The sequence below is a fragment of the Mustela erminea genome, chromosome 12 (genome assembly GCF_009829155.1).
Source record: "Mustela erminea isolate mMusErm1 chromosome 12, mMusErm1.Pri, whole genome shotgun sequence".
NCBI lineage: Eukaryota > Metazoa > Chordata > Mammalia > Carnivora > Mustelidae > Mustela > Mustela erminea.
In genome coordinates, this window is record NC_045625.1 from 85309809 (window position 1) to 85333304 (window position 23496).

Genomic DNA, 23496 nt, shown 5'->3' on the forward strand with positions numbered 1-23496 from the left:
TATCAAGCGTATCATAAAACATACACAAAATAGAAGTTATAGAAGACCGAGATGAAGATGAGAAAATAAAATACCCCGCTAATCACGATGATATCATCCTCTATCAATAGTTAATATCTCACGGAAAAATAGATGCTCAGATCAGAATTCATCATTAATGACAGTTCATAGAAATCCAAATTGCAAGTAGTCTCGCAAATTTGTGAATGTTTTTGACCTATTTCTTGTCAGATCCAATTAGACTGTCATTGTTTTCACGTCTCCGTACGGCTGGCGAAAAACTCTTAGAACTGAAAGTGGCAGATCTGATCTTGATTTTCACCTGTGAGTGCATTATTGGTTTTATCTCAATCTTCGATTTCTTTGAAGGAATCTTTGAAGCCACTTGTTTTCCAAATAAGAGAGTTAATTGGTTAAAGCCAGACAAGACACTTTGCGGAAGGTGTGAAGTTAGGCAGTGTCAACACCCTGAAGTCAGTGAAAGAACGAGGTGGGGGCACTGTCACCCCTCCCCGGGGCTCTTCAGTGAGTACTCCTCAGCTACAGCACTAGGCACGTGACCACTTTCCTGGGCACCTCGTAAAGGTGCTACTTGAATAAATATAATGAACGTTTGGAAAGCTTTTCTCTTTTTGATCATTGTATATATTTTTTTAAAGATTTTATTTATTTATTTGACGACAGAGATCACAAGCAGGCAGAGACACAGGCAGAGATCGAGGGGGAAGCAGGCTCCCTGCCGAGCAGAGAGCCAATGTGGGAGACGATCCCAGGACCCCGGGATCATGACTTGAGACGAAGGCAGTTGCTTAACCAACTGAGCCACCCACGCGCCCAAGAAATAGAATTTCTTTCCTTTTTTTTTTTTTTTTTAAGATTTTATTTATTTATTTGACAGAGATTGCAAGTAGGCAGAGAGGCAGGCAGAGAGAGGGGGGGAAGCAGGTTCCCCGCTGAGCAGAGAGCCCGATGCGGGGCTCGATCCCAGGACCCTGAGATCATGACCTGAGCCGAAGGCAGAGGCTTAACCCACTGAGCCACCCAGGCGCCCCCAAGAAATAGAATTTCTAATGTTCTTCCCAAATCACAGTGAACTGCCTTGCTCACTCCACTATGGAGACCCCACCTGAGGCAAATAATTTAATGCCTCTCAGTTTCTTCATCTGTAAAATGGGGATAATGTCACGTAACTCAGTCGGATCAAGTGGACCAAGGGCATGGGTCAAGGCCTGTGCACAAACCCTGGCCTGTGATTTAAAGGAGAAATAAAAGGAGATACTATTATCATGATTACTCCTCTATCACACGGCTGTTAAGTGAACTCGTGTTGCTCCTAGCCTAATTTAAAAACCACACAAAACCTCCTCTCAGTGCTCTCTATATGACTTCAAGAGCTGTAGTTTCTCACCTCCGACCTCGCCCCCCGAAACAGAACAAACCAAACAAAAGCATATTAGCCTTTTCAGCTTGGAAAACAGCGGATTCTGAACACTTAGTAATCCTGTTCATTAGCTTGAGAATTACTAATTGGGAAGACCCCTTAGATCCTATCAGATAATTTTAATATGGGAGAGGGTTGTTTGCTTTTTGGTGTTTTTGCTTTGTTTTTAAACAACATACAATGTACTAGACGTCTGGCTAAGGGCTGAGGTTTCGAAGATGAATTGTACTTGCTCTAGGCCCTCCAGGCACTAACCATCTAGTGGAGGATACCAACCAAATAATCGCATCAAAGTGGTAAGAGCTATAATGGAGGTACACACTGGTTGCTATGGGAGCAGAGTCGGCTAAGCAGCTTCTTTTGCCTGGGGAGGGCAAGGAGGGCCACCGGAAGGAGGCTGGGCCATAGCTGAGTCTTGGAGGATAGGACTGGGAATCTGCATTTTGGTCGGACGGAGGTATATCCAGTATGGTCCCTTAGGAACCCGCGGGTAGTCCAGGTTTCTGGCGCCGGGGTTTGAGGGGTTTGAGGGGTTTGAGGAAGTCAACGAGGCTGGCAGAAATCCGTCGGTGCTCAGCCTTGGATGACATGCTATGACCAAAATTTATCACGGAATGGATTGGAAATAGACAAAGGCTCTTAAATGAGAGGGAGATGCCATCACAGAGAACAGGGCGGGTATTTTGGAGGAACGACTGACGAAACAAAATCTCTTGAGACAGTTGGTTGGGAAAAAGGAGAAAGAAGAGCTTTTACCTCTATGGTCAATTTACTTGCTAATTATAAACTCGTCACTAAAGTAAATGTCGGCTAATTCACTTTTGTCCAAGAGCCTAAACAAGTTTAGGCTCCACGACTGTAGAAAAAGTATTCATTTCCTAAGTGTCTGACTTGTTCCTGTCGGAAGCCTGGCAACACTTCAGCCGGCCATTACCAGTTTGCCTGGTGGGATTACAAGCTTCCAAACATTGCATGAGGAATTGTTCCCTATGAGGATGTTATAGCCAGATACCAATTTTCAAACCCAACATCCACTCTAAACAGAACATCAACCGCAGCCGACTTACATAACAAGTGAAAGTGGCCATACAGACATGAAAGAGCGACTTCCATCTCTTGATGCCAAACTAGAAAGAGAAAAGCAAGTTCAGAGAACACATCATGACTCATCAAAGTCCAAAAGGAAAAGCTTCACGCACACACAGCCACCCGCGCAACCTCTTGGGGTCCTTTTAGCCTGCAACCATATTGGCTTTTGTGTGGATCTTCTGCGAGACAAAAGAACCCCATCATTTTCCTCCTTAACATCAGTTGTTACATGTTGCTTTACCTAAGAGATGAAGCTTCTGCTCCATGTTCTACAGGCTTCCCCTGCACCCGTACTGAGTGAATGCCTTTTCATTTCTCCTGAGTGTAGGCCTTACTTTCTAACATTTCTACTTTCTGCAGCGCCTGCCACCAACGAGACGATTCTTCCGAGGGAAGACCAAAAGGGAGAAGGTGGTGCTTTCTTAGACCAATACAAAGGAAAAAGGAGATGCAGTATCTGTATTTAAGCTCTGCTCCCAGAGACAGATTTTATTTTTCAGTTCCCATAGTTGAGTATAGAATGCATTGATACCAGTCCTTCCAAGCGCTGCATCAAAATGTTATATGAGCCGAGGAATATACACGGGTAGCAAAGCAAGCATTTTCTTCTCCACTCTCCCTCTGACAAAACGCCAGGAGGAATGGCCATTCTCTTCCTCCAGTGTCTTACTAAGATGATTGTTCTCTCTTTGAAATGTGGCATGGCCGGTGAAGATGGAATCCTAAAGGGATCAAAGGTACTTACGCACAAGGAAGGATAAGTGTGAGGTTGGTGTGCCAGAGAAACAAATTGGGCCTGAAAAAAAATTAGAACCTATTATTAGCTAATATAATAAGCATTGCCATTAGGTGAGGGCCCTCTTACTGACAACTAGATTATCTGGCTATATTATTAGTTGCGGTTTATGAGGCAGTTAGAAGTTATACTTTTACTACATTGCTAATTTCAAGGTTTCTCGATGTTTGTTTCCTGGGGAAAAGTTATCCTGGCATATCCTCAGGCAGAAAAACAAGTTCTAACAGTCAGTCCTTTAGGGCATACTCTATCCTATTTCTCTTAGATGCGTTCTCTTTTGTTATCCCGAGGTTCACTTTGGGATAGATGGGAAAGTATAATGCTGAAGTTATCAAGCAGGTAACAAAGCCTCAGAAACTACGGGATGCTGACATGGACACTCCTTGGCTCCTGAACTTGGTGGCCTTGCAGACTTCTGCTTCCCCTCGCAATGGGCCAGCCACGTAAACAGATTTTGCCATTTCATGAGCCGATGCAGCCTTGTTTCTTGTCTTCAACTTCTCCAGTGCCCGGTTCCCAGCATCCTAGAACTGCGTTTCAGACCGGCCTGCTCCAAGAGTCAATTCTGCAACTGCAAAATGGTCTTAAAATAGGATTTTACTCTAGGGGGAAAATCCTCAACCAAATAGCCACAGTGCGCTTTGAATGACTAATTGAAGCCATTACATTACAAAATAAGGGATACATCATTCTTTTCATAACACTACCATATAGGAACAGTTTTAATTTTAAGAGTCAAGCACTTACATTAATCTGAGTCTGAAATAATAGGCCCCTGATTTAAAATCTCCTAACATTCTTTCACACTTCATAAAACTAAAAATAAAATTGTCTCAGCAAACACTGACCTATTCCGCCAGCCAAAGAACTGTATTTCAAGGAGAATTGGAACAAGAGGTCGCCCAACTGCCAAGCGCCGGCAATCTACTGTGCGGAGCCTTAATCGCTCTTAAATGCGAGGTGGGAGAGAAGAGCCAGCCTGTGGACTGTACAGGATAAGAGATTTATTCCCCTTCTTAAATCAAAAGCAGATTCCATGCTTCAGCTGTCCCCTAAGCCGCTCGCCCCGCCCCCACGGGGTTGTTTTTCCGTAATTTTGTATATATTCCCTTCGCAGATGACAGGTGAGGGAAGCTTCCAGTGCCCTATCTGGTCCACGAAGTAAACAGAGGGGTGAGGATGGGCTTATTTATTTACAAGGCGTTCAGCCTCTCAGCTTGTTTTTTTCCCCTCACTGGCATTTGGAAGCTTGCCGTCCTCCAGAAAAAAGACAGATTTGGCAGGAATGTTCTTTGTGCCCGCCTCCCTTTTTACCGGGGAGGAAGGGGACAGATTTATAATTACAACCTTGAGTGGGGGTTGGGGAGAAAAAGTTTCAGCCGGCACGACGATGCCTGTTTCTTCTTTCACGGTCAAGACCGTGCCACCAGCCGCTCTGGTGCCCCCCCCCGGGAGCCCTCCGCCTGTCCCCTCCCTTTCCCTCTGCAGGCTGGCTCCGGCAGGCGGAGGCACGGTTACATTCCAGCACCTTCTCCACATACCCCCAAACTACTACGCGCTATTACTACGGCCGCCCTGGCTCTCCCGGGGCCGCCTCCGCTTCCCCAGCCTCCCCGGTGCGGGGTGGGGGAGCCCGGAGCACCGCGGGGACAGCGACAACGGGCGCCCGACCCCGCCGGGGCTCGGGGGCGCTCGGCGTCCTGCGCAGTGTCCCCGCTCCAGGCACGAGCACGGCCCGAGAGCCGGCGCCTCGCAGACACACACGGATCCACGCATACAGTAGAGCTGTCTCGATCCACATTCTTGCACACCGCCCCCTGCTTCCCCCCGAGCTCCCGGAGTCGCTGCGCGGGCCGAGTGACAGGCGCGTCCCGCCAACCCGCGCCCGGCCGGGCAGGGAGGAGCGGCGCGCGGGGCCAACTGCGGCGCGTCTTCCGGCGCCCGCGGAGGCGGCGAGGGTGGGACGCGGGGCGGAGCCCGAGTTTAGGAAGAGGAGGGGATGGCTGTCATCAATGAAGTCATATTCATAATCTAGTCCTCTCTCCCTCTGTTTCTGTACTCTGGGTGACTCAGAGAGGGAAGAGATTCAGCCAGCACACTGCTCGCGAGCAAGGTAAATATAACTTACAACTCCTTTCTCCTCTCTCCCCTCCCTCCGGCCTCGGGGCTGCAGCCGCCGCAGGAACACCCCTCCGGCCCCGCGCCGCCTTCGCCGGGGATTATTCATTATTATCCTAATTATTATTTATTGTGCATGCACGGAGACCAAAACAAACAGGCGGGCCAACCGCCGCCACAACAACAAAAAAGCCCGCCTCCTCCCCGCGGGCCTCAGGTGGAATGCTCTAACGACAGCTCCCGGGCGGCCGCGGAAGAAACGGGAAAGTTTCAACCGAACCTCGCTGTTCTAATAATAACAGTAATAATGACTACTTCGGGGAGGCGAGGGGCGGGGGGAATCCCCACGAAGCCCAGCCTTGACCCTAGGTAGGCAGTCAGCGGAGCGCTGCCAACTCAAGGTTGCAACACACACACACACACACACACACACACACACACTCGGCCAGGTTGCAATCCCCCCCCACCCCACCATCCCCTTAAAGCTGGGGGAGGGGGACGGTGGAGGGGGGCAGGCTGGAGGGCCCGGGAGGAGGATGGACAGGCGACAGTTCACCCCAGCAGTCCTCCCCGGAAGAGTTGGACGGGGAGCGGGAGAGGAGGGCGAGGAGCCCGGGCTGGCGGCGGGGCGCCAACGAGCGCGGCTGCCGCCCGCTTCCCGGGGACTTGTTTAAAGGGCTCCCGTGGCCGAGACGCCAGCGGATCGCGGCGGGCGAAGCCGGAGCCGGCGCGCCGTAGAGACGGCCGCCACCGCCGCGGGGCCGGTGCGTGCCGGATCGGAGGTGTCACCTCCACTTGGCGGGTTCTCTCGGGCGGGGATGGGGACGCTGACCGGTACGCAGGCCTTTAGGCAAAGGGGTTACCGGGGCGCTGCGCCCGGGGCTCTGCGGACGTCCCTGCCTCGGGTACCTGGCGGCCGCGCGGGCTCGGGTGTTGAAGTTCGGGGTGTCCGGCCCCGGGCCGCACCGCCGGGAGGGCGGGAGGAGGCCCCAGAGAAGGAGGTCGGAGGTGCCCGCCGGGCTCAGTTACCCTGCCCTCCCCCTCCCGGGGTTTGTTTTCTTTTGCTTGGCGTCGTCCCCCAGCTTGAGCCGCGGGAACCTCGGGCGTCGGTCGCCCGCGATCGTCCGGGTGCTAGGGGCTCGCTGGGGCCCGGGAGAGCCGCCGCGGCTGCGGGCCGGGAGGCCATGATCTGGATAATCTTCTCTGCCTGACTGTCACAAACAGGACCCGCGCGCACCCGGGCAGCAGTGGTGGCGTTCGCCGGAGAAGGGGAAGGGCTGCGGGGGGGCGGGGGAAGGAGGGAGGGGGTGGCGAGGGCGGGAGGCGGGGAGACCGGGTGGGAGCCTCCTCCCAACGATGACACGCACCCCTTCCTTCTCGCTCCCTGCTTTCGAGTTTGCTTTATTCCCATCCCAACCTGATTTACCCCTTCCTCTGCTCTCCCCCTCCATCCGGCCGTCTTCCCTCCTCCCGTTTGCGTTGCAAAACAGGGCCATGCCATCTGCAAAGGTGTCGCGATGCACTTCCCCAAATAACCGGTCCGGCGTGCCAGTCCCTAGGCGCCCTCCGGCTGCGGGCGCACGCCGAGCCCGGTGCTCCGGGTGCCCCGCACCAGGCCTCGCAGCCTGGGCGCAGTTGCACCGCGCGGGGCGGGGCGCAGCAGTGCGGGCTCCGGGGGACCCCCGTGCCCTGGTCCCGGCACTCGGCGGGTTTCCGGTACACGCGGGGAGATCGCCGCCTGCCAGCGTCTTCGCGCTCGCCCCTGCCTCCGCCGCCTGGATTGCATTATTATTTTTATCCGGGTTGCAGCTTGCGGCGGATCCTGGTGAGCGCGGGGCAGGCCGGACTGCCGGGGGTGGGGGGTGGGGGCGGAGGGAAGTTGGACACGGATCAGGCAGGAAAAAAGAAAAAAAAAAAAAGTTTGGCAGGGCGGCTAAGTAGGGAGGGGGGCGGGAGGGGGCGGCGAGCTCCCGCCGCTCGCGTCTCCGCGCCCTCGGGGCCGGCGCGAGCGTGTCTGCGCGTGAGTGTGAGTGTGTGTTGTGCGCGCCGGGGCCCGTGCGTCGCGAGCAGAGGCGCCGGCGGCCGCCGGGAGCCCCGGGAGGACCAGGCGAGGTTTGGTGGCGGGGGCCGGGGGGGGGGGGGTGGCGTGTGCGTGTGGCAGTGAGTGTGCGTGTGCGCGCGCGAGCGGCGGGGAATCAGGAAGTCACAGCAGCGAAGCGCACACAGACATGTTTGATCGCCGTGACATGACGCGCGCGAGGGAGGAAGCGGCGGCGGCGGCGGCGGCGGCGGCGGGGGCCGGGCCGCGGGCTCGGGCGCGGGCCTAGGGCTCGGCTGGGGAGCCCCGCTCCGACAGCGGGTGGCGCCGCCGCCGCAGGCTCGCCGAGCCCCGCGCCTCTTTTTGTTCCGCGTCCCCCAGGTAAGGAGCCTGCGCCGGCGCCGCCCGCCGGGTGCGGAGCTTGTTCCAGCTCTTTCCCTGCCGGCCCCCTCCGGGCTCCCGGCTCGCCTTTCCTGCAAAGTCAGGCCGGCGGGGGAAGCGGGCTCCTCGCCCTCCGCTCGGTCGCGTGGAAAACTTTCCAGCGGGAAGCCCCGCGAGGGGGGACGGAGAAGGCCTCGCCGGCGGCTGTCGCTGGTCAGCGCCTTCTCCTCCGGGTCCGGAGAGTGGAGTCGCCGCTGTTGCACATGCAAACTTTGGGCCTAAACGTGCCTGCAACTCTCGCAGGATTTACTCCGGCAATCAAATAAATAGGCCGAGTCGTCCCTTTGCTCTTGCCAGGCGTTTGGATTTTTGAAGAGCAGGAGACGGGCTTGGGGAGTCGGGGGAAGTGGAGGGGGCTGTCGTGCAGAATCCATTCCTTCTCTAATGTCTGCGCCGGGTGTTATGTAATTTTAATAGCACATGGGTGCAAAGCCCACACTGGGCTTCTCCCCTCCTTTGTTTATATAACTTTTGGGAGAGTTTTGCAAGGTTTCGCCTTTTTTCCTTCCTCCCCAATCTGGTGGACGTTGGTGCTTTCGAAACCACAAAGCGACGGGGGTTGATATTTGATGCAGAGCTGTCATCATTGTCTCCTGGTCACTAGATAGACTCCATTCCCAAGTACCTGAAATGTTAGAGCCCGGGGGAAGCGTTAAGGATACACACGTTCATCTCCTGCATGGGGCGGTTATTTTTAACATCTGTGCGTCATGAAGAGCAGAGCTACATTTTAAACTCCCCTTTCAAAGGACTTTGTTATTTACACCTGGTCGTGCCGTGCTCCCAGGAGCAGAACGCTTGTAGGAACAGAAAGCTTGTTGCTGGCGTGTGGAGTAGCAGAGAATTTCTGCCGCACCAGCGAAGACTCAGAAGGCCCCGAGAGCTTGACTAAAATAAAAGCCATACCCACCAGCATATGTGTGTATAGACACTTCGATGTGCACGTTCAGATATTTCGGTACTATTTTGCGTCGATTTGGGGGCGGGGGGGCAGGGCCACTGCCCCAGGCTTGTTTGCTCACACTAGACCTGGTAGGCGACCAGCCTACTTTGAGCACGCTGGTGAAGTGTTAAGAGGTGTGGCAGGTCTTTATCCAAGTTGGTGTATTGTTATGCAAATCCAGACACACTCCCTCTTTTAGGGATCTAATTGCGCTTTTATTCTCCTGGACTTTTTTTTTTTTTAAGTTCCCTGACTCCAGTGTTTGCACTGGGAAGAAGGGATTTGGAGATACCTGTTAGGTACCAAAGATATTTATTGCAGTGGACTAAGGAAAAAATCCAAACCTGGGGACTGGGATCCATTTACCTGATTGGAGGCATTAAGCAGAGGTGGTGCCTTGTGGGTAAATAAGATTGTGAAAATAAATTAGGAGTTCGGGGTATCAGAACCCTTGAAGAATGGTCAGAGGGGAGGGAGTGTCTCCTTCAATGCAGCCTTTCTCTTCTGAGTGACAGCAGTGACATCCCAGCTCTGGGACTAGCTGCACTGTGGCGTCTTAAGAAAATATTCACCGCAAGAGTGTGTTCAAAGGAGCTTTAGATCTTTTCTTTTGTTCGGTTTTAAAGTGGTTTTTGAGCATTTCTTGTCAAGTTTCTTGAAAGGTGCTTTGACCAATACCTGAGGCTTGGAATTGACCAAAAAAATAATAATAATAAAAAAATAGAGTGCTCCTGCTTGTATTTTATTGCTAATGCTGGAATTATTTCTGACAGTGTAACTGGAAAGTAACACTTTGGCAAATAATTATTCAAAACTTTCTGTCTTTGATTAAGATCAGACATTTACAGGCCAGTGTAAAAGCGTATCCCATTCTCTCTAGGAGACCATTTGGATGCCCCTTATTTTACTATAATATTTTGACATCTCATTTTAAAGGCTTTTATTTTATTAGAGCAAGATCAGAAAAGTGAAAACTTTCATAAGCTATAAAAGTGGTGGTGTCCTCCAGTGTTTTCCTGGCTTTTTTCTTTTTCTTTCTTTCTTTTTTTTTTTTTTTTCCCCTTTAGAAGTCTTCCTTTGTAAACAAGGTCTTTGTTTGTCAAACTGCCCTAGGTCAGCAGCTTTCTGATACTCCAGAGAAATAATAAATCATGATTGGTGACATCTTGACATGCTGCCACGAGAACTGAATTATCACAAATATAATGCTGGGCAGGGTTTGCCAGCGCTGGCCTTGTGAGGGAGTGTTGATAGGACCTGATTTCAACCAGCCCAAGTTTTGATTCCCACTGTTTGGGGTCAAGTTGGTTTTCAGGGGAGCCACGGACAGTTTGTTGCTTAACATGAGTGGACTGGGAGAACTCCCTATAAATGAGTCACTTTTCTCTTCTGCAGTGTTTCTGGTGAACAGATGAGAAAATTTCCCTAATGGGAAAGCCATATTTGGGAGTTGCTTCTGATTTTTCTCTTGTCACTTTCTTGTGTGAAAGAGTGGTCTTCTGAATCACTCCTTGTCCTTAAATGTGTTCTGTAGATCGTTTCAGACCTACAGAGGATGCTGACTTCTCTGTTGTCTTGGGAAGAGTTTGCATGATGGAACTCTAATCTCTAGCCATTTGAAAAAATCTCGGGTCATTCCGTAAGTAGTTGCGAGCAGAAAATAGGAATGGCGGTAAAGCTGTTTGGTAGAGTACTTACTTAGGAAGGCCTGAGATGTTTATTTTTTCTGCATAGGAAGTCATGATTATATTTACCAGAGAATACAGAAGTCTAAAACTCAGTGCTGCCACAATCATTATGAAAGATAGCATATGTACTTTGAGGTTATTTATCAGCAAGTTAAATGGGGTCTTGCAATGTGGGTTTGCAAAACTTTACACCTCATTGCTATTTATTACGACTTCGGTTTTTTTTTTTTTTTCTCATGTGAATGTAGTACTTTTCCTTGGAAGTATTCAGGATGCATTAGACTGTCAGTATTACAGGTTTTAAAGATACAGTCAAAGATGCTTGAATAATTATACCTCAGCAAAAACATATCGTAGAGCTGATGACATTCAGAAACCACCTCGCTGGGTCTTTACGATGGTGGATAGAGGCATCTTTTGATTTTAATTATGGGTGAATAACTTACTAATTCACTCATTTGGAATGATGGTTTAGATACAGAATACAGGATTTTGGCTGAAATATTGACGTAAGTGGTGCCCTTCTGGGCGTCTGGATTTATAACACATTATTATGTAATTGAAGCTGTGAATTGTGATGCTTTCTTCGTTATGTAAGACTTTCAGAACATTCACACAGTTATAATCAGGCTATAGGCCTGTATCATGTAAAAGCTTTAAAAATCACAGCTTTCTCTAGTATTTTCAGGGGCATAAGCATCAACCCAAGCATCGGTTTTACACCAAGGCCATTATCTACACCATTATCTACAGTGATGCAAGCACTGATGTTTTAGAAACTTTTTAGGAGCTGATCTCCTCCAAATATGGGCTGACCCTTTCATGAATTGTCCAGTGGAACCCCTAGGAGTTGAAATGAGTTTGAAGTTTAAAAGCCATTAAATATAATTCTAATCCCCCCCACATCCCCCCCCCTTTTATAAAAGCTGAATTCAGGATTTGGAAATTTAAATTACTTAAAAATAGAAAACTCATATCCGAACAAAAAATATCGGGATGTATTGTTTGGTAGGTTAATAGTAACCCCAGGGAAATTGTCTGTTGGTTTGTGTTTGTGTTTCTTTCTTGAGGATGATTATGTATTTCTTCACCCACTTGATGTTGCGTATCCCAGTTGTTCTCGTCCCACTGGAAGATAAGTCACTGAACTTGCAAGTGGAATGGACAGGAGGGAAGCCCTCTCCCCTTTTCCCCGCACTGCTTTTGAAGTGGGCACATGTTGCCCTTTGTAGTGTCTGCAGCGACCCGGGCCGTTGCGCTGTGCCGTACTCATACATGTGCTAAAATGCTATTAAGCAAAGCCCATAACTCCGTGAAAAGTACACAATCTACAACTGAGATTAAATCTACAATTAAATCTGCAGTTGTGTTTTCAAGAATAGATCTGAGAATATGGTAAACCACGCAGGCCTCGTGATGCAGGGAGAGGTCGGGGGAGCTGTCGCAGGTCCATGGGGTAGCCTTGTGGGGAGGGGTGGCGCACATGGGGGTACTGAGCATCAGAAGAAAAATCCAGAGATTACAGGGACTGGTCTGAAGAATCCATGAGAAGACGTTTGACCTGATGGCTCAGGGAGGAGGTTCGTGTTGGCGAGAATTTGTGGAAGACAATGTTGGACGTGGTAGAAAGACTTGACATCCGGACTGTTGCAGGAATATTTTATCCGGTGCTTACTGGAGGCTTGTCTCAGAAGTTTTGATCGAGGGAATTCATGAGCAAAAATAGTTTACATCGCCCTGTGGATTCGAGGCCGGGGTGGGTGTCGAAACCATTGAAAGGGTGTCCCGGTAATATACATTTTTACAGCAGAGCTCATAAGGTGTCTTCAAATGTGGTATTTTACTTGATTCATATCAGAATCGTGGTTGTAGCCGACGACTGTTTTGCCTAGTTTGTAGATGAAGAACTCGAAACTTAAGCTCCAATGAGCTATGGTGGTGATTTCTTTTAAAGGGCATGTTAGCAGTAAATGGCCATTATCCATTTTAATTGCAGTGAACTTGAAGGGTTCCTACTTGAACTTTTGTGGCTACTGTGAAAGCCCCAGCAAGTGGGGCATATCAAAACCCGTCTGTCCTGTCCCTGAGGTTCATTCAGCAAAGAAGGGTCAAGCTTTACTGCAAAGTCATAGCGCACCTTCTCAGCCAGAAGAGTTTTTAAAATAGGTATTTCAGACTCATACGTTTAGGTTTAATGTGTAAATGCAGTTATCTTAGCGGACAGAGAAGGAGGTGGCTACCACCATTTCTTACCAGCATCCCAAATGAGGCTGCTTGCACAGGGACCTCACAGAACGGAGGAAGGAGGGTTGTACATGTAAATGGACACAGGACGGTACCTGTCAGGGTGGTGTCCTCTGAAGCGAGCTTTTGTCGGTTTGGTTGGCGTGGTGTGGTTTTGGCCAGTTGCCTAGCAGTTTGGGTTCAACTAAATGTTGGAAGTGATGGCGATCGGTGATAACCTTTATAACTACCAAAGGTCATGTGTCCTGCGTTAAAAGGATGCTCTGCCCTAGTGTTGTTTTGCTGAGGGACTTTTTCTGGTACTTTGGGTTTGCTCATAGACACCCTCCTCTGAAGCCGTTTTCCTCAGCGGAAAGGTTGGCTCTCCTCGTGGAGGAGGTCCTGGGATTGTGACATAGGTAGGCCACCATCTTGAAGGGTGATGGTGTTAAGTGCCAGGTTCCTGAGTATCCCCGGGGAAGGGCAGGGCAGGAATTAGCTGTTGCAATGTTTGTGTTCTCTTTTGTCCCACACAGAGCTTCCCCTGAGCCTTGGCCAGGTCTGATTCTGGGCAAGGACAGTCCCAGGCCAGGTTATTTAAAGGGAAGGCAGCAGCTAACCTCGTTTGTTTCCTTTGCCGTTTGACAGAAAAGGTCACAAAAGCCGGACCGAGTACCGTTTTTTTATTCCGCCCCTTTTTATTTTTATTGTTTTATTTTTAAAGATTTTATTTATTTATTTGAGACAGAAAAGGGCACAAGGCAGTGGGCGGGGGGAGGGGGGAGTCGCAGACGGAGAAGGAGAAACAGGCTCCCCAGTGAGCAGGAAGCCTGATGCGGGACTCGATCCCAGGTAGGATCCTGACCTGAGCCCAAGGCAGATGCTTAACTGACTGAGCCACCCAGGCGCCCCAAATCCAACCCCTTTTTAAAACCTACTTGACTTTGAATGGGAAACTGACAGAAAGCACTAGGAGGAAAATGTTTTCTAGGCTTTTCTAGAATTTGGGGTCCAGTGACATGTCCCGTTGAACTTCAGGCCCGGCGTGGTTTTTCCCCGTGGCGTGTACTGTTTCAAGCTGCACGTCCCAGACTGAGGAGTGGGAGGCCTTTTGGTAATGTTTCGCTGTCTATCCAGGCAACCTTGGTCTCTGAAAAAGAAACTTCTGGTGGATTTATTTCCTTTATCTTCACTGCTGTTCTAGCCCACGCCCCACTCCCCCATTAAGCACAGCAGCGCTTCTGTTCCCGTTGGATGGAGAGATGTTGCTACTTCTTGTAGGAGAATTATCAATTCCTTTATACAGAGCAGCACAGAAAGCGAGAAGCGCTTCAGGTCAGGAGATGTTCTGAATCAGCAAACAGACATAAAAAGAACCCTTATCTTAACTATCTCCTGAGCCGTGCAGTTCTCCCGCAACAGCCAGAGAACTTTAAAAGGACGGAGCTATTCCCCGGGATGCGAGGGGGGCCTAGTTTTTATTGCGAATGTGCCACCTTTGACCCGGACCCCAGTCTTTGTGTAAGTCCCGCAGCGATGAAGATGTGCTGTCGAGTTGGGATGTCCTGTCTCCCCCCCCAAACCCTTTCTGTGCCTAGAAAACAAAAGTGTCTGGGAGACATACATCTATTTATTTGTTTGGTTGGTTGTTTGGTTGGTTGGTTTTATGTTTTTTTCCTTGGAGGCCTAGCTGAAAGGTCACCTTCTCCAGGAAGCCCACCGGTATTCCCTCTGCCTCCTTCCACCCTGCAGAGCGCAGGCAGTCTCTCCTGTCCGTCCTTAGCTGTTTGCCTTCTTGTCTTGCAGGAGCTTCCATCTGGGCCCCCACTGCTATTTATGGAAAAGTCTCTTTCCCTATCAGACTGGCGGAGCCTTGGGGTAAGCCCTCGGGGCCTTTCTGTGCCTCCTACCTGCCTTGTGGGCAGTGGAGATTCAGAACAGTTGGGAATGGACAAGCAAAATGGGCCCTCTGGACGTCTGATTAGACTTCAGCGACCTTCATGCATGACCTCATGTCCACCTCCTATGCTCTCCCGGGCTTCTGGTCACTTCTCTGTCCCTTCATGGGTTGATCTAGTATCACAGCCAGATCCTCAGCCTGGCAGGATCTCCCTCCCATATTGCCACCTGGAGACTTCTCTGCCCTTCTCTTAGCGTTCCGGGTTCCTGCACGTATGGGGCTCCCGCCTGCCCCAGGGGTGAAGTGGCTCAGCACTGGGCTGCGGCAGGAGATGCAGAGTTCTGCCGACAGACGTGACTCTGAGCCAGCTTCGTGGTCCCTTTCTCACTTCCTGCCCTCACCTTTTACAGGGGGATGTGACAGCAGGTGTCCTCAACTCAGGTTGCTCCAGTGACTCTGACGCCCCCGGGGGCATGTTTAAATATGACGGCAAGAGGGGGGCCAGTAGTGTTTCGGCTGATCACAGTAGGACAGGAAAAGGTGTATGTTTGGTCGCTGTCGTCATGGTCAGGCTGGCGACCCTCCACGTTCCAGGAAGTTGAACTCCTGTTTAATATGCATCATGATGGGTGCGCTGGGGCTTGCTCAGCTCAGGAGAGAAGGAAGGAGGGAAGGCATCTGGGGTGGTTGCCGCTGTGGGAAGCTCCAACGACTTTTATTTTTAAAAACACACACTCCCCAGTTGTAAAGGCAGGATCCAGATGCAGAAAAAGACAGGGTGTACTGCTGAAAATGTCTTGGCCAAGAACAGGGCGGCCAGCCCTCAGGGAGCGCATTACGGGAGGGCGGAGACTCGCAGTGCTGTGCGTTGTGGGGGGGGGGTGTCGCTGTGCTTTACGCTTTGTCCCCCCACCCCAGACGCGTCGCCTTCCTTCTGTCAGCCGCGTAACTGTGGGACAGGCTGTGCTCCTCTGTGACGGTGCGTAGCTCTCGCCACCCTACCTCCCAGCCCAAAGGAAACTCAGATTTTGAGTGTTACCTTGTGCAGAGACGTGGGCTCCTCCCCTGTCCTGGTGATCTGAGCTTGTCCCAGGTCCCTGCTGCGTCCACGCCTGTCACTGCCTGTCTGCATGCTGTCATCCGTGCTTTGCAGGAGGAAGACGAGGGTTTGATTCCTAGGGACCCCCGGGTGGCTGGTGAAGGAGAAACTGAGTTGGCCAACGCTGGACTTGACACCCGAACCACAGTAACTTACTAGTGCCCCGCACCCCTGCTCGAAAGCTCAGCCGCTCTGTAATTCACAGCAGCCAAGTTGCTTTCCGCAGTGGGAAAGGCTGGTTGTGTCCTCACAACCGCGAAGAAGCTCCCAGCAGAAATACAGAGGGAGGGCCAAGAGGCCAGGGCTGTGACCTCCTCCTTGAGAGTCACCCCTCATCAGTCTACCTGGGTGCTGGTGGCGAGGCGTGAATCCCGGGACAGGCCAGATTCTGCCCCGCGAATGCCACCGCACACAGGACTGGGGCCCGTCCTCGAGATGCTTGGAGTCCTGGGTGCATAGGTGGGGGAAGCCTTGAGATGCTCAAGCCCAGAAGAACCAAAAAGACTCTATAGAGGAAAAGCACTGGTGCCCCGGATCCCAGGGTTGGTGGTGGTCTCGGGATGGGAAGACCAGACAGAACCCGCATCTCTGGACGCGATCAGAGCAGCCTGAGTGTCCCGTTCCCGGTTTGGATGATCCTCCAGATTCCTGCCTGCATGAGCCGGGGCAAGGCTTCTCCTTAGTTACACTTCTGGGCCTCTCTGAGCGCCTTTCTTTGCGACGCGCGGTTGGCCCAGGCGCCGGACGCTTCTCTTCTTCATAAGGAGTTTCCTCCACAACATGTTGCTGTGTCCACAGTCCCTGGAGGTATCCAGTACTTTTCCATCCCCCCCCCTCGTCTCTTTTCCCCTTAAAGAAGCTTTTTAGGAGTTGCCTTTAACATAAAAATGAGGAGCATTTGTTTGGGACAGTATATAAGTAATCACAGCATCCAGCCAGATTCCCCCACGGAAGCGATTCCATACCTAGGCATGAGGCAGGATTAAGGGTCAATATACGTTAAAACAGAAAATGTGGCCAGTGGGGACCGCCAGGCTCAGCATTCGTATCTTCATTGTTCAGACCGCTGGTGGGTTACCGGAATAGCTATTGAAGCCCATGTCAAGGTAAACCATAACAGGAAGTAAGCAATTTCCTTTTATTCACTGAAAAATAAAGGGGTGTATTAGTTTGCTGATATACATGAAAGAACATTATAACTTGTAGTACCTCCGAGTTGACGTCAGCTCCCTAAATTTAGGACGCTGACTGAACGAGCCTGTGTATGAGGGGGTGGCATGCAAAAAAAAAAAAAAAAAAAAGGTAAAAAAAAAGTTACTTCTGCCCGCTTTGTTAATCACAAAGAATAAATAATAACATTTGGCTCTCTAGTGAATTCAAGGCTATAATTCACCCTTGAAGCTTCCCTGTTGTTTTAGAAACCACTTCAGCTGGGTTCTGAGTCCCATCTTGTATCAGCAAAACACTGTGTTATAATCCCTCCAACGTAGCCTTTCATTGCTTCCCGTTTTAGCTCGAATTCATTCATCAGAATGGCCTAAATTCTTGCCTCCCCTTCCTAGATTTCTTTATGTGAACATAGCTCAGGCATGGATTACTCTCTAATTTTTTATTTATCAAATAACGGATGCTATTCATAGTTTGCCCTTGGAATCCGTGGGCCTCCATTCAGCTCCTTTTTGAGCCCTTCCCACACTACAGGCAGGCTGGAGGAGCCGGGGACACATAGGAGTGAAGGGGAGCAGGACCCGTGCCCTCAAGGCCTTCCCTTTCCAGAGACTCAGCAGGAGGGGAGAGCTGGAGGTGAAGAATGGAACTAATGTGGGTTTTTTGCGGCCGCTCACGGCCGGGTCCCTGTGGTCCATTCCCAGCCCTACCACTAAGTAGTGGGTGAGCAAATCACTGACAGGGTCTCATTCTGTGTTTTTTGAGGTTGACAGCAGAAAAGTTTTTGTGTGGACAGTGTGCGTGGCCCCAGGTAGCATAAGGTCCTGTGTCGCACTGAACACTGACGCTCTTCAGTTACCATCGATGCGGCCTCTGGGAAACAGCATCTTTGCTTGTTTTGGGTCCCGTCCAAGAGGTAGGCATGCCCACCATGAGGTGGTTCCCCACGGCAAGGGGATGCCAAGAAGTCTTGGAGTGTGGGTGATGGAATCTGGCTTCCCCGAAGTCGGAGAACTGGGATTTTCTCACCCTGTCCGTGCTGGGTGAGATCTGGTAGTCACAGATGACTTCTCTTGGAGATCTTGGGCCACAGAGAAGCCAAGGTTGAATCCCCGGTCTCAGTTCTCCAAGTGGTCTTCGATTCATGAGCCGGCAGGAGGACCACATTGAAACCGTTCCTTCTGGGGTGCCCGGCTAGCTTCTGCCTTCAGTCCAGGTCATCATCTCGGGGGCCTGGGGTCATCAAGCCTCCCTGTCGGGCATCCCTGCTTCTCCCTCTGCTGCTCCCCCTCCTTGTGCTCCCCATCTCTCGGTCAAATAAATAAATCTTTAAAAAAAAGAAATCAGTGAACTGTTTCTTCTGATCATTTGTGGTACAGCAGAGACGGTGGGGACAATAATGATGCGTGGGGGGCAGGGCAGGCCCGGAGGTGACACACCACTTACACTGCGTTTCGGTCTCAGCCAGCCGCTGTTCTGTGTGGGCATTTGAACCCCTGTCCCACAGCCTCTGCTTTTCCCACAACGGCTAATTCTCTTTCCTTCTCTGTTTCTGAAATTGTACTTCTTTCCCCCCTTTTAACTGTCTAGAATTCTCTGTGAAGTTTCCGGCGCTCATTCGCTTAGGAAAATGTGTCTTGGTTGGATACTTTTTCAGGGGTTTTATGTTTTAATGGCTTTGGGGGGTTAATGACTTGTAAGGTGCCCAAGCCAGTAAGTAATGGAGAGCATCTGTTGACTCCGGTAATAAATTTCCAACTTGTTTAGAATTCTGCTTATGTGTTAAATTTGAGTTTCTCCAGTGGGTCTTTTTTTGTATCTTGGATGATTTATATCTTTCTGGGGAATCATTTAGAGTGGTTTTTTTTTCCCTTTTAAACAAGTGGTCTTCATAAAGACTAGGGCAGATGGATCTCTATCACACTCCCTCAAACATCTGGACGCGACAGGGCAGTCCTGTTTGATGTTTGTTACAGAAATGGCACCACGAAAGACTAACACTGTTTCATTCTGATCTTAACATCATGTTGAAAACATTCCTTTCTCTTTTCTTCCTTCACACTCAGGATCCCTCTACTGACTGGTCAAGACCGGAGAGGTAGATGTCCACGCCCACAGACCCTGGCGCGATGCCCCACCCAGGGCCTTCGCCAGGGCCCGGACCCTCACCTGGACCCATTCTTGGACCCAGTCCAGGACCCGGACCGTCCCCGGGTTCTGTGCACAGTATGATGGGGCCGAGCCCTGGACCTCCCAGTGTCACATCACACCCTATGCCGACCATGGGGTCCGCCGACTTCCCGCAGGAAGGCATGCACCAGATGCATAAGGTAAGAGTTTCTTTTCTTTTTTTTTTTTTAAGATATTTATTTATTTATTTATTTGACAGACAGAGATCACAAGCAGGCAGAGAGGCAGGCAGAGAGAGAGGAAGGGAAGCAGGCTCCCCACTGAGCAGAGAGTCTGACGTGGGGCTCGATCCCAGGACCCTGGGATCACGACCCAAGCCAAAGGCAGAGGCTCAACCCACTGAGCCACCCAGGCGCCCCAAGAGTTTCTTTTCTTGTTCACTCTGTCTTCTGAGTCATGGATGGCTAGTATCCCCAATAACGCCCCCTCTTTTTTTTCCCCCTACTCTTATTAATAAGAGAATCAAGCAAGGTCTTTGTCTTATCTTGTATATTATTCAAAACATACGTTCTGAGTCTCTGTTATTGTTACAGATGTTGTAAAAGAAGATCAAATCTTGGCTTTTTGAACAATGCTAGATAGGATTTGTGGTTCTGACAATTAGGTTCTGTGATTTGTGGGTTGTGGGCTGTGGGCCTGGTGAGTAGGTATATTCGCGCATAAATCTTGATTTTTCTCCAGCCATATATGTAAAATCACATATCATCCACGAATGGATGTATTGAAATTTATTCTTCTTTAAGAATGTTGATACTTACTTAAAAAAATAGATCTCACAGAGTGGAAAGTAAAAGAGTCATTTTCTAAGGCTTCTTTTTTTTTGTTAAGTCTTTATCGAAATAAAGTAGTTTCCAGGGACTCCCTAAAATGCACTTTGCTGTCTCTTCCGTCAAGTGGCTTTATTCTGATTTTGGAAGAGGGCTGGGATTCTGCAGAGCGCAGGTCCATTTGTCTGTTTCTGGACTGAGGTTATAATACTCTCCTATTTATGAGGCTTGGATTGTGGCTATAGGAGGGATCCCTTCAGTATAACTAGGTGTTAGGCCTTTCACAGGAGATGCGGAGAAGTGAGAGCTGCCTCTTGAGAAAGCCAGCCAGATCCTGTGACCATTTGCTCTGCAAGTGAGTAAAGTGGCCAGTGAAACTCAGCGAGGCCACACTGCAGTGACCCGAGGGGCGTGTGTGATGAGACAAGTAGAGGTTTTCCATCCCTTTCGGATGACGTCGCAGATACATGGGGCGGTCAGGCTGCCTCTTGGTATTAAGTACACAGACCACGGAAGATCCTGGTTTAAAACAGAAGGATTACATCAAAAAAGAGCAAGTCTTTCCTCTAGTCATGTAGGACTGGAGGTCAGTTTTAAAGTAGGGCATCAGAGCCCAGAAGGGAAGACCCTTTTTCTTACCCTCGTCTTGTCTTGTCTTGTCTTTTCCTTTTCTTTCCTTTTCCTTTTTCCTTTTCCTTTCCTTTGCTCTTCTTCCATTTTTTTTTTTTTTAACAAATCTGGTTATTCGATGATTTTCAAATCAGGAAAGTAATATATACTCACTTTGAAAAGTAAAACCATACTGAGATAAAGAAACGGTTTATCCTGGCTTCACCCCAGGTAACAGTTTTGTGCTTGCTTTTTATACCTCACGTTCCTCCCTGCTCAGTGAATGGTCCTGGATAAATCCAGGTGTCCGCATCACACAGGTCTGACTTTTGGGTTTTGTTTTCCTTTCGCCATAATACCACCACGTCATCACTGTTAATGACTCTGGAACCTCCTCTTCTCCTTTGACAACACACACTGGATACCCTGCATTGTAGCCCCACGTTCTTGCTCTGCTTTCGAGTTTGTTTGGTTTTGTTTTCTTTAACATATTTTTAGCTTGTCCAGTATGTAAAGAAATAAAGCTGCTTCTTTTCCAAATCATATTCTTGAGGGGACGTATTGAACATCTTGACATACTGAAGTCATTACATTGTCTTGCATTCCTATTAAATTAATTTGGGAGCTATTATAGGCCTGAACTGTCACTCGTGGGCCTTAGTCCAAGTGGTTTGAATAATTTCAGGGCGGTTCGAGGCTGTCTCACCTCCCAAATGAAAGATAAAATCTGGAGGAAAGATATAGCTGACCTTTAGTATCATTTAGGCATTTGGAAGGTGAAAAGGTATGACTGAGTGTTGGGTCCCGGATGGATTTTTGCCCTGGGTCGTTTCTCTGGGTGATTATCTCTTCTGATCTCTTCTATTTTGTGACCTAGTGCCTTTCTCGTATCTTCTCATTATCCCCCACGATACTCTTTTTTTGTTTCACTTTTCTCTTGTTGTACGGAGTTTGCATTTTTCCCCTCCCGTTTCTTCCTTCCTACCAACCCCCCAGATGATTCCCTGCGTGGGGACGCTGTTAAGAGCCTCAAGTTCACACCTGCTGACCAGATGCCTCCCCTTTCTCGAGTCCTTTTCCAGGGCAGCTCTGTGCCTTGTCTTCCTCCTCCTTCTCCCTCTGAGATGCAGCTTTTCGCTTTTCAACATCGCTGGAAATAAACAAGTGGCCTAAATACATCTGCTTGTGTTGCTTTGATTTCCTCCCTATTATTACTATTTAACCGACTCAGAGACACTCTTTATACCAAATTCTTCCCATTTTTCTTCCGAACATCCTCTTTATGGTAAATTTCTCCTCTTTTCAAGTGCATGCTTTTGACTCTGCAGAAATTAACTTTCCTTTCTGTAAAACTGCAAACACTCATACTTTCTTGCTTGAAGTCATTTGGTTTCTATAAACTCCTGGAACTATTTCTTTCAGGCAGTTCTGAAAATTGCTCTTCCAGTTTGGGGAGGAATAGACTTTTCCTCCCCCCCCACACACATGCTCCGTTGCCCAATTCTGGATTGGATTAATGTCAGCTCGATGGCTCTTTATCGTGTGCCTGTTAGGCACAAGGCCTCACGTCCTGGTTGGAGTCCCCGTGATCTTGACTTTTTCTTTTTTCTTCCCAAACTCTGCCTTTAAAACGTTTGCAAGTCGTCTTCTGTCTGTGGTGCCGGTTCGTCCGTCATACCTTCCTCCTCAGGCAGCACCCCGCCTCGCCCCGGGTCTTCCTCTTTTCCTGACTGCCTGGAACTTTCTGGTTTCGACTTTGAAACTTTCCATGTAGTTCTTTTCTCCCTGATGAAAAAAAAATATATGACCAAAAAAGAAAAAGAAAAAAGAAAAAAGCATCATTGCAGACATTTCAAATAGCCTTCCTTCGGACTTTGGCCCGCCTTCAACCACAACAGGTTTCAGGACTGACTTGAGAGGGTAGGGAAGAGTGGCTTGCATCTGTGAGCAGGACGTCATTTTTATTTGTAGACGTTTGACATCACACACACACACAAAAATCCACCTGTTTAGGGTGCCTGGGTGGCTCCGTGGGTTGGGCCGCTGCCTTTGGCTCAGGTCATGATCTCAAGGATCCTGGGATCAAGTCCCGCCTCGGGCTCTCTGCTCAGCAGGGAGCCTGCTTCCCCCTCCTCCTCTGCCTGCCTCTCTGCCTACTAGTGATCTCTCTCTCTCTCTCTGTCAAATAAATAAATAAAATCTAAAAAAAAAAAATCCAACTGTTTAAAGCCTTAACTTCGGACTTATGAATAGTTTTGCTGACCCTCTTGGTGTAGTCTTATTTTTTTTTCATCCCCACCTGCAAAGTGTGGGTAATATATGAAAGTACAGGTAGTACAGGTATAAAAGTATATGTCTGTCGTATGAGCAGTGGATGGTTATGCCACGGTTTTGAAGACTTCAAAAGTGAGGGATCTTAAAGGCCCAGACGGAAATCTTGTACCTTCCGGAGGCATCTAACCGATGTCCTTTCTACGTTCCAGCCCATCGATGGTCTGCACGACAAGGGGATTGTAGAAGATATCCACTGTAGCTCCCTGAAGGGTTCCGGTATGCGGCCGCCTCACCCGGGAATGGGTCCTCCCCAGAGTCCGATGGATCAACACAGCCAAGGTTTGTGTCCGCTGCACACCTGCTATTGGCTCCACACTGTCTGTCTTCTGTCTTACCGGTTACTTTACTTGTGACTTCCAAAGAATGTGTCTAAGGAAGGCTGAACCCTGCAGGCCGCTTCTCCCCTCAGCCATGCCAACACGACTATGATTTTCGTATGGGCAGTGTTATTTCCAAGATCCTTGTAAATTCTACTGGCCCCCACTGTGTCCAAGCAATCTGCAGAGTGGCTTTGTACACCCGATGTGGATTCTTTATTATGATCTTTGAAGGTAAATGGGGTCAGCCCCGTTTTCTAGACGGGAAAGATGAATCTCCGAGAATTTGCTGTGTTTTCTTAAGTGAGTAAGCGACAGGGCCAGAAGGAGAAACCA

The 23496-nt window shown here is 49.6% G+C and overlaps 1 protein-coding gene and 1 long non-coding RNA gene across 10 annotated transcripts in view; one reads left to right on the forward strand and one right to left on the reverse strand.

Moving 5' to 3' along the window:
• Positions 1-1015: 1015 nt before the first annotated feature.
• On the reverse strand, positions 1016-5245 carry LOC116570801. Its single transcript, XR_004277569.1, has 3 exons — positions 4674-5245; positions 4175-4312; positions 1016-3326 (listed from the first exon to the last, which is right to left on the reverse strand). It is a non-coding gene; the product is annotated as an uncharacterized LOC116570801 (long non-coding RNA).
• A 95-nt stretch (positions 5246-5340) lies between these two features.
• SMARCA2 (SWI/SNF related, matrix associated, actin dependent regulator of chromatin, subfamily a, member 2) overlaps positions 5341-23496 on the forward strand; it is a 179562-nt gene continuing 161406 nt past the window's right edge. Inside the window, exons 1-3 of one of the 9 annotated variants that reach the window (XM_032308343.1) lie at positions 5341-5439; positions 19010-19273; positions 22993-23122. In XM_032308343.1, coding sequence (XP_032164234.1) covers positions 19046-19273; positions 22993-23122 — 358 coding nt within the window. In that variant the 5' untranslated portion in view covers positions 5341-5439; positions 19010-19045. The other 8 variants (XM_032308334.1, XM_032308342.1, XM_032308339.1 and 5 more) reach the window with 8 other exon arrangements.